Source organism: Phaethon lepturus, unplaced genomic scaffold, assembly GCF_000687285.1.
Source record: "Phaethon lepturus isolate BGI_N335 unplaced genomic scaffold, ASM68728v1 scaffold4644, whole genome shotgun sequence".
Classification (NCBI taxonomy): domain Eukaryota; kingdom Metazoa; phylum Chordata; class Aves; order Phaethontiformes; family Phaethontidae; genus Phaethon; species Phaethon lepturus.
This window is the reverse complement of record NW_010536917.1, coordinates 1-10861: the sequence shown is the minus strand read 5'-3', so window position 1 is coordinate 10861 and position 10861 is coordinate 1. Positions and strand designations below refer to the sequence as shown.

At 36.2% G+C, this 10861-nt stretch overlaps 1 protein-coding gene across 1 annotated transcript; it reads right to left on the bottom strand.

The window, feature by feature from the left end:
* Positions 1–1568: 1568 nt before the first annotated feature.
* On the bottom strand, positions 1569–10409 carry DDX1 (DEAD (Asp-Glu-Ala-Asp) box helicase 1; the record flags this gene model as incomplete). The annotated part of the gene is made up of 13 exons (XM_010286313.1): positions 1569–1886; positions 2193–2313; positions 3058–3153; positions 3379–3421; positions 3547–3619; positions 4060–4132; positions 4978–5069; positions 5807–5953; positions 6407–6458; positions 7526–7714; positions 8297–8386; positions 9102–9200; positions 10349–10409. Coding segments are annotated over 13 exons (1267 nt in total), but the record flags the coding sequence as incomplete, so codon positions are not given.
* Positions 10410–10861: the final 452 nt, after the last annotated feature.

Below are 10861 nucleotides of genomic sequence, written 5' to 3'. Positions count from 1 at the left end.
CCTGCTGAAAACAAGTATACAGCAGGCCATTTAGTAATTTCATCTTCTACGCCAAGGAAATACAAGTTTTAAGTAAGTATTGGCATGCCTAAAGTTATATGCCTAAAGCAACTTTCATTTTTAGGACTGAAAGAAGCCATGCTGAATAGTCATAATTTGTAATGATTTGCTGAAGTTTGAACACCCAATAGCTAATCTTAAAAGATATCAGTACTTTGAACGTGTAGCAGATTTAGAATAAATGTTATACTTTAACAAGAAGATCAGTGCTGGTAAGATTTTGATTCCAAGTACCCACCATTTCCCCCCAACCCCCGATTTAAAAGGTATCCCTAATTAAATACATAATCTATCCTCTTTAAACTACATGAAACTTCTTTTCCCTCTCAGCTTCGATTTGCAAACACAAATGATCTGTTTTCTCCTTTATCTAAAATTATTTTAGGCACTGCAATAAACTAATGTTAATTGGCTTATGGTTAATAAATTTCATTACTCTTGGCTGACAAGAGAAGACCCATACAGCAAGCAGCAGAACTCTCCTTCCCAAGTCCTAATGATAAGCATCCCATGCATTCCCTCCTCCCAGTTTTGAAGTATATAAAAGGTATTAAGGGAAGCATTCCACAATGACCAGTTTTGGATCAGAAGACCCCAAGAGTGACAGTAAATTTAAGTATTGAATTTGTTTAACTTAATGACAAATCTATGTATTTTATTGTAATAGTTAGGATTCTCAGTCTGTCCTCCTCAGGTAACACTACACACACAAAAAAATTTGTTTCTTTGCTCAGCCTGAGTTTAAGCTGGTTTTCTCCTTTTTCCACAAGGGGACTGAATGTTTTGTGACTAGAAGTCTTCATGAGGACAGCAAAAGTTAACTAACTTTCTGGGTTGTCCGGCTTTCCCTTTGATATTTTAGGTAACAACTGGCAGGCAAAGTCAATGAAATTTCTAAGTATCATTAGAAGAGTAACTAGAGGAAAAAAAGAAGCTAAAAAAGTCCCAGTCAGACCACAGAAACTTCATCCGAAGAAATTCAACCTGCCTGAAAGGAGCACAAGAGGCATTAAGTACTTCAACATAAACTGCTGCATGAAAAAGATTTTCCTGAAGATTTGTGAACTGCTTTGATACTAGTGTGTTACTTTCCTATGAATTCAGAGTATTGTTGAATTCTTTTTACAAAAATCAATGTGTCTTAAATTTCTACAATTAACTTTGAGAATTCTAGTATTACAGAATCAAAATGCCATTATCAGCCTAAATTTAGGGGTTTAGGATAACCAAGAGCTTCAAATACATAATTCAGGAAGTTTTTTTCTCTTCAGTATCTTAAATACAAACACTTGTCTGAATACGGATGTACCTTTCAACAGCCCAGCATTTAAAATTACAGTACACAGCTAGTTACAGAATATATGTTAAAATTATTTAAAGAAAGGAATTAAACTCTCCTTCTTCCAAATTTGCTTAACTATACTTGTATCTTCAATAAATCAAACAACTATGCAAAGAATGATTCTGCAAATTAATCAAGGCAAAAGAAGAGCCAAAGAAATAATTTCATCTTCAACTTGTTTTATTTTATCAAGACAGGAGCTAATGCAGAGTTAACAACACTGAACACACTGTTCATCATGCAAGAATATATTTAATTTTAATTCTTTTCTAACTACTGCTACTCAGAGACAGTATGGGATTTTTTTATTTGCAGGGTAGAGCATTTATTAACTTGTCTCAAGTGTGGCACAATCAGAATGTTCTGAACAGCTGGTTAGGAAGATAGCCAAGATGCAAGAAAGATGTCTGAGCCTCCTTTTCAAGGGCAGCCAACTCTTGTACTGTAGGTGCCAGAATATCCACATGGCCTTTATACAGCCCACCTGCCAAAAGAGACCCAATCTAAATGATATGTTTGAAGTAATTTTTCAGCACAACTAGTAACATTCAACCACAGTCATTCAGAAAGTTAAAGTAACTTTGTCTACTTGTTAAAAAAAGCACAAAGAGACACAGGCACATATACATTTTTGTCATTTGTAACCCATAGACTGCCTGTAACAAATGCAGAAGACGGCAAAGAACTAGCAGGTTTTTTTAATCTATCATTCTGTAGTTACATAGAAGATAACCTAGAAACTGAGCATTGCACAGCAAGGTAAATCAAGAGTAGTTAGTTCACTGCTTACCACCCAGTGCTCTTTTCTGCCCGTATGTAACTTTCCCATCAAAATCATCTACTGGTACTTTTATGTCTGGTTCAACTTGGGCAATAGTGCAGTTTAAGTGTTCTTCAATCTCCCCCAGCAACTAAAAATATAAAAATAAAAATGCCTTAAAGTACTCTTCTGGTCCAAGACCTCAGTCAGGCTAGCATTCTGAACAGTCACATTCAAGTAGTTTCAACAGGAACTGTACACAGAAAATAATTTAGTCCCAGATACCAAAGACTAATGCATTTTTTGCTCAAACAGACTGTACAAATTAATTTCCAAATCTCAGTATGTTTTTACCCCATCCAGAAACGTTTTTTACATACTATCCTACTTATGTGAATGGGGCTACTTTTTTATAAAGAGTTGGCTGTCCAAGCTTATTTTACTACAGACAATATATTATTGACCCTTCTTTAATATAGAAAGAAGGGAAGCACTGTGAATTTAACAAGCATTCATACTTAAGTACATTTTCATTGGGATTTGTATACAAGTCACACACTATTTCCAGGTTAGAGTAGCAATAGTTTTAAGTTAGTTACAGGTTTTCAACAAACCATCTAAACGAAAGTGTGTAATTAACATCCTGTAACTCTTAACAGCATTTATTAGGAAGACTATAGAGAACCTGAAAATGAGACTCCAACAGAATTGGCTGGGAATATTAAAATAAGCCTTGAAGTAACTTACAGAAAGTATGACTTTTCTTCTTCAAATGGAATCAAAGGTTATAAACACTCCAAAACTAGCTTTGTACTTCAACTACACAGCTAAAACAAGAACTATATCCCCAGTCTTTTAGAGAGATTAGAACATTCTGATTAAGCAAAATGTTTACCTGCATCTCGTTGTACCATATGGTACAACCTCCTTCTTCCTTCAGTCTAGTATTATAACACCCTTTCCCACGACTACTGCATACATGATACCAAACCTAGAAATAAGGGAAAAGAACTTCTAAACTTTGTGAAATAGTTTAGTACGTTCATTTTGATTAATTATAGCATGAAAAAGAATTCACATATCTATTTAAATTCCCTGTCAATTAAGCAAGAACGAACAAGCAGTTTTCCAAAGCAGGATACTGAAGTCGGACATCAGCTGTGGATAGAACTTCAGTAAATAACGTCTGCTCAATTTTGCTTTGGAGTATAATTACCTTTTCTTTCTCTTTTGCCACAAGGGAGATTGCCAAACCCATCCTGAAATATTAGGAGAGAAGAGAGAGATAAAAATATGTATTTCAGTAACTATTGCCAACTTATGAAACAACAACAGCAACAAATTAATCAAGAAAACATGGCAACTACTCTGAACACATACATACCTCTCAGCTCTGCCTACTCTCCCAATTCGATGAACGTAGTTCTGTTTTTCATCAGGGAGTGTGACGTTGATAACTGTATAAGGTACGCACAATCCACAGAGAATACAAGATTAAAAAAATAAAATATACAAGTTAAGGTCACAGAGCAGACACCTAAAATAATTATGATTTTGATTGCTGCAATCCTTCTCCTTAGCCCATATACATACTTTATGCAGGTGGCATTACCTTCAATACCTACACGTAAGGCTTCCACTATAAGACTGCTTTCTCCATGATTACTTTTTGACAAGAGTGGAAAAACAAATGAAGAATCTCCAACAATGCAGAATATCGTCAGGTATTTGATAAGGTATGGTGAACAATCAAATTAAAAGTTGCCTAGTTAATGTCTTTAACATGTATAGCTTCTTAAAATGAAGCTGTCATATGCCTGTTTTAACCAGTTGACAGGACTGCAAATATATTGAAGCCAATGCAATTCAATAGCTTAGTTTAAAAGTTATGTCTTACCGTATGGAACACCATGAATATCAATTCCTCTAGCAGCAACATCTGTGCAGATCAGGAAACGGACATCTCCTCTCTATGAAAACACAGTTGTAAAAAAGCACTGTGTTAAATAAACCAAACAAAATTGCACGCAATGAAACAGTAGTCCTTTGCATTTATGTCACCTTGAAGTGTCTCTGTACAATTAGGAACACTTCATATAAAGCTCTTCCACAGAGCAACAGTGCTTTTTGAACATGAATATCTTGGTCAGTTTATACCCTTACTTCTTTCTCCAACAGCATAAGGCAAGCATAAATCAATGAATTGGTTTAGTTAAAAAGTTGCACCAGGAGCAGTTTAGATTGCACATTAGGAAAAGTTTCTTTACTGAAAGAGTGGTCAGGTATTGAAACAGGCGACCCAGGGAAGTGGTGGAGTTGCCATCACTCGAGGCATTCAAAAATGTGTAGACGAGGCACTTCGGGACATAGTTTAGTGGGCATGGTGGTGTTGGGTTGATGGTTGGACTTGATGATCTTAGAGGTCTTTTCCAACCTTAATGATTCTGTGATAAAACCAAACTGTCCAGTACGCAAATAACTTTTTAAAATATTCAAGAACCAAAGACTTTAAAAAAACGCCAATGTAATTTGTAACAAAGCTTAAATTTAGGTTTTATTTAAAAGTAAGCTCATCTATCCTCGCAGTGAAAATTCATGAAGGTCACACTGACTGACATAATATATGTCAGATACAGATTATATATAGATAGGTATAGATTTCCACCTACAGAAATTGTGCCTCAGAGTTTTAGGAAGCAGGTCACAGAGCATTTGAATGCAATTTAAATTAAATGAAGAACTACCAACACAAATTAACACATGATTTCAGATATCAGGAAGCGAGGGAAAAGCCTTCAAGAACATGCTGCATCACCTTAAATCTTTCCAGGTTTTGCTTTCTTTCTTGAGGTTTTCTGTCACCATGCAGACAGACACATGAGAACTGATGTCCCTTCCTATCAGGGCCTGAAAGAGTTGCTATGCATTAAGGTCATACATAAATTATGACACAACACCATACAGAAATGGAAAAAGAGTACGTCTTGTGGGCAAAAGTCTTGACTCGGGAATTTCACTTAATTTATTACCAATTAACAAACTTCTAACTATCGATACAGGCATTGGGGAAAAACAAGACAAACAATTAAACAAATACCTTTCCTCCCCACCCCGCCTCCAGAGAAGGTCTGTGCAGGCATGTCTCCTCACTCCTTCCTACTCTAAACTTCCCTTGTTTCTCCCAACATGTGTCTTCACCTTCCTCCTCACACGTCCCCTTTCAGTGTCCCCATGTCTAATCTCACATTTCTCCTTCCGTGTGTCCTTAGGCGTGTATTTTTGTACACACACATTTCTTCCTATGTCTCCTGCCCCTAGCAACTATCACTTTTCTTTAATTTACATTTCAGCAGAGGTACCATACACTCTTCTCATCGGTTCAAGTTTTGGTGGACGATTACTTCCAGCCATTTCAGAGCTACTAGAACAGGTACAGGGAAGTTCATTGCCTTCTCCCACAAAGGGCACCCCTGCAACTCCCCTGCTATGAAACCCTGACTTTTATGCCCAGTCAGTATGTCAAAAAGCTTAAGCACAATTCTATTTGTGTAAGTGTCTGAATATCAGTGACCTCTATGATAGAATTTCAGCTTTGAAATAAACAGGAAAGTGAGCAGAATAAGGTTTTTGTGAAAAAATATCACCTCCGCCCTGTTGGATGAAGTACTGTTCCATATTATCACAATCTATTTTAGTCCTGCAGAAAATAATGGCTTGGTCCATCTTGTGTTCTTTGATTGCCCGAACAGTGTATTCTCCTTTTAGAATTTTAATAGCTTCAGACCACATTTCTAAGTAAAAGTAAAGAAGTTATTTCACTCAAATTGTTCAAAAATATGGAGAGCCTCTGAACAGCATACATTTAAAGTTTTCTCTAGTCTTTCAGTAGACAGTTAAGAATTTTATTAGCAGAGCAAGTGAGCTAGACCTTCAATGTTTTCTTCTCCCCCTCCATGCTTCCTTGCTCTAATGTAATACAATACAGAAAGAACAAAATTACTTCAGAGTTTCAAGTTACTCAGACACATCAAACACTTATTTACAGACCTGCAAAATATATATTCAAGTCTTTTTCTCTCCCCCTAGTTACAGAATCACATTACTCTTCACAACTACAAAAATGTAGAAATAAAAATTTGGAAGAACACAACTCCAGGCTGATATCTGCTATAACTTAGCTTTACTTCACAACATCTATAAAGGATTATTTCCCAAGCTATTACTTAACCAGCGTTGCCAATTACCTGGAGTGTTAGCGCCAGGTCGTGTATTGTCTTTTGCATGCACTTCATCAGTCTAGGGAAAAAAGCAAAACAAATAAACCCCTCAAGTCATTAGTCCATACTTCAGAGAGGAAATACTTAACTCCATTAACTTATAATTAGCAAGAAATTAAATGAAGTTTAAAAGTAATCTTAGCATTCTCTTCTCCCACCAGACAAGCTGATGTACCTTTAGCTGAAGAAAAGTCTTGAGTGTAAGCACACGAAGCTTGTTCATAAAAACAGGACAATAAAATTATTTATGTAGTCACTGGATAGAAACCACCTTTGAATAGAGTGATGAATTAGAAAAAACAATCCATCAAACCTGAAAACAAGGTACTATAAACATGGCCAAATCATAAAAACACAGTTGGTCCTTGTTTTTTTGCCTATGCTAGGCTGAATCAGATATAAACCTAAAACCCAAGAAAAATAAATTTGTGCTAAGACTTAATGAAAAGGCTCTAACAGGCCTAAGAAAAGCGACGTTCCAGAGATAACAAGGGTTAAGAAAATCTATTAATTGTAACTGTGTTAATATTGCTGAGAATGAAATACAGTCACAGAGTTTCAGAACTCGAAAACGAAAGACTTTGAAAACAATCATTAACCTAACACCAATTCATGTGAGGTGGTGGTGTAGAATTTAAACTAGAGACTCAAACGTAGCCTGATATTAAATCCATTCCTCTAAAAATTGCTCACCTTATATAGGTTAGAGACAGAACTACTTTACAGAATGATATACATTGGAAGGTTTACTTCCTCCTGATCAATCAGAAAAGACAGGTACTAACTGCTGTTAGGCCACAGACCATTAGCTGTGAAATGAATGAAAAAGCAGTGCAGTGCCATTGCTCTGTAGTACAAATCAGAATGCTACTCTATGAAGACCTTTCTCAATATGTTCGTAATATTGAGCTGTTCAGAAACAGTTTTATGACATCACCTGTATCATGATACTGACTACCATGAAACAAACAATTTCAGATACACTTAAGTTTCAATGGCTGCCAAAGATCCTACAGGATTAGGCCCTAATTCTGAAGGTTAAATAACTAAACCTGGGCAAATAATTTTCACTTATAAGCCACTTACTCTGATATGATTCTTGCCAAGCCTTTCCCAGAGTTTGTCAGCTTTTGGATTTACAGGCACAACCACATGGTGTACAGTTTCAGGGACAGAATCTTCTCCTTTCAAATCAACCCAGGTGGGAAAATGCATGATCTTCTCAGACAGTTTTTTCACATCAAAAGAATGTAGCGTTGCAGAGCACACAATCACCTAAGAAAAAAAGCCATATGGGTATCACTGAAGATCAGATTGTCCCAGCATAAAAAGATCAGAGTAGAACTGGAAGAATGTTATGTAGTTGAATAGCATAACACAGCACAACAGAACAAGTCCCTGACTGGCTTTCCTCATCACAGGAATGACCAGCTGACAAGAGTCAAGAACACAAAATAGGTTACTTAACTATTCTCTTACAAAAACCCAATCATTTAAGAGGAAGAAGGCAGAATTACTGAGAGATTACCAATCAAGATTATTAGAGCATTAGAAATCATTATATAGTCACCCATTTTTCAGATATGTTTATGTCTAAATAACTCAACTGCTAAACACTGGGCTTCAAGATCTAGGATCCTAAAAATATATGTTTACACTCAATTACTGAACCCAATAAACAAGCATTAGTTTTGGACAAGAGGTATAAAAAAAATTCTACTTCAAAGAAGCATGCTCCATGCCATGTTATAATCAACAATTGAAAGCAGTGTACACTACACAAAAATCCACCTCCAATCAAAGAACAAAACCAAAAATACCACAAATAAAACCCCAAAACACGAGCAAATTTTATACCTGAAGTCTCTTTCCATCTGAAGTTATCTGGGGAATTTGACTGTGGATCCTGTTTATGAAGTCTGAATAACCTTGGAGGAGAAGGCCATCCTACATGGGAATAAAAGAAATGAAGTTGCAATTCTTATTTCTCAGTCTGTAAACTTGAGTTAAATAAGCAATACACCTCTTGTCTCAGAAGCTCTCTCTTAATTAGCTGGACAGGTTAGTGCCTGGCTGGGATATTATTACTAAGGAGGTAAAAAAAAAAAAAGCAAAAATTTGGAGTATTTCCAAGTACAGCTGCTGTGCTTCACAACAAACTGAACATCTGCCTCAGCAGCTTCTCATAGCTAATACCCCGAGGCATTCCATCTTTGTGATTATTCAGTTGTACTATAACAGATCAGAGAGGGAGGCACTCAATTCACAGCATACTGACTACAGCATTCATTGGCTTCAAGACCTGCTGGGTAATCAAAAATGCTTATCTTGTCTTTGTCCTTTCAAGTGCTCTGTACAGTGACAGACTTCACTACCTTGTGAATACAGCCTGAAATATATTTCTCCATCAGGAAAAAAAAAAAACCAACCAAAAAAACCAACAAACAACAGCTTTACCAAAGAGGCTACAAGGGAAAAAATAGTATGTATGTTACTATGGTTACAAACAACAAGAAGATTAACCTGGAATAGCCTATAGGTAGCTAATTGTTGTTCCACTGAAGTACCAAATGCTATAGAGCAATCATGTTTCACTGACTCTTGTGAAATGTCACATTGCATTTAAGAACAGAACTCAACTATCACATTATTCTCTACGTACAGCTTCATCCAGAACCAGGAATCTAACTTGAGATAAATTAAGCTTTCCCGTTGAGACCAGGTCATCCAGTCTTCCAGGAGTTCCAACGACAATATCCACCTATGAAAGATGTAAGAGTATGAATTGGTCCCATAACTAGATCAATTACGAGCTTTGTCTAAATTTAAGATGGAGACTATTATCAGTATGATGCCCTATTTTCTATTAATTATAACTCCATAGAATCCTAGAGTAATTCGGGTTGGAGAGATCTCTTGATGTCATCTGGTCTCCACTCCCATGATCATATGTAAATCAAGGACAATCTCCAAGTTGCTCTAGATAGTTGCCCAGTGAAAGTCTTCAAGGTGAGAGATCCAACAACCCCTCTGGGCAACCTGCATTTTGGTTCTATGGCCACTTCATGGGAAGAATCTGCTTCAAGCAGGAAGCCTTCACTGATTTTGGGAAGTGGTGTGTCCCAGCTCCCTTCTCTACTCCCCTTCCCCCCACACTACATAACTTAGTCACCTGAACCCAAACAGATGTGTTTTCGAATAGGGATAAAATAAATTCAGCTTTTCTCACTGTAGAAGTATACATATCAAGTCCATCAACTATAGAATTAACTTAAGATTTTGCCTGATTTTTGATGGAAATGTTCACTGTTATGAATTTAGCATTCACATAAAAATCTAGCAATCTTCCAGTTCAAGCCTGCTTAGGAGAAGATTTGTGTTTTGGCAGCTACAATCACTGAAAAAGCTTAACAATAGTGACGTGGTCTCACTTCCAAGAGTGAGTCTTAAAGAACGACTATGCTATCCCTATAGCATGACTGAATTGATTGAACATCCCATGCTGCTGAACTAGATCAGTTCCTTCCATGTAGGACTGGTTTGTAGTGTAGGTTGACACAGATAATTGCAAACCAGTTTTATTCACATAAATGTGAAGCAGAAGTTAACAGGAAAACTGTCTTGTTAGTTAAGGACAAAGGGCAAAAATTACACTTCTTTTTAAAATTTTCAGAAGTACTTAGGTCAAATTCTGTTGAAGCCAAGTACTATAAGCATTTGTATTGACAATTGCCATGGAAGTAAAGCAACAAATGCTAGACCAGTGTAACATGAGCTTGTTATCAATTGCACAATTTCTTTTTATCAGGTCTACAGGAGTTACAAGAAGCACCGTTACTATTCTCTAGCAACATCATGAGATATTCAGAACACAAACTATTAAATCATATGAACAAAAATGCAACTTACTCCTTGTTCCAGTATGGACAGTTGATCTCTTGCAGCAACCCCACCAATAATCAACAGTTCCCTAAAATTACATCAACATATTTTGACCTTTACTAATTTATTATATTCATAAAATATATTAAACATTTGGCTGAAGATTGATCCCTTCATTAGTAGTTGGCAATTAACAGCTTTGAACAGCTACTTTAAGCACAAAAGAATAGGAAAAAATAATTCTAAAATTCATCCCTTCATATGTAGTGTACTTCAATTCAAAAAGTGAAAGTTTTGTTAATAAATTGCATTTGATTACTTTATCACTGTTGTATTTAACACATTAACACCTTAACCAATTTCATCTTAAAAAAGAATCTGTTCCTTAAAAATCTCAAACAGAAGTTAGTTCAATAAGTTTCCTGTGTTCTTGAAAGCTAGTTGGAGGCCCGTATCTAGTGGTGTTCCCCAGGGATCAGTACTGGAGTAAGTAACTGGGTCCAGTTTTATTCAACATCTTCATCAATGACCTAGATGAAG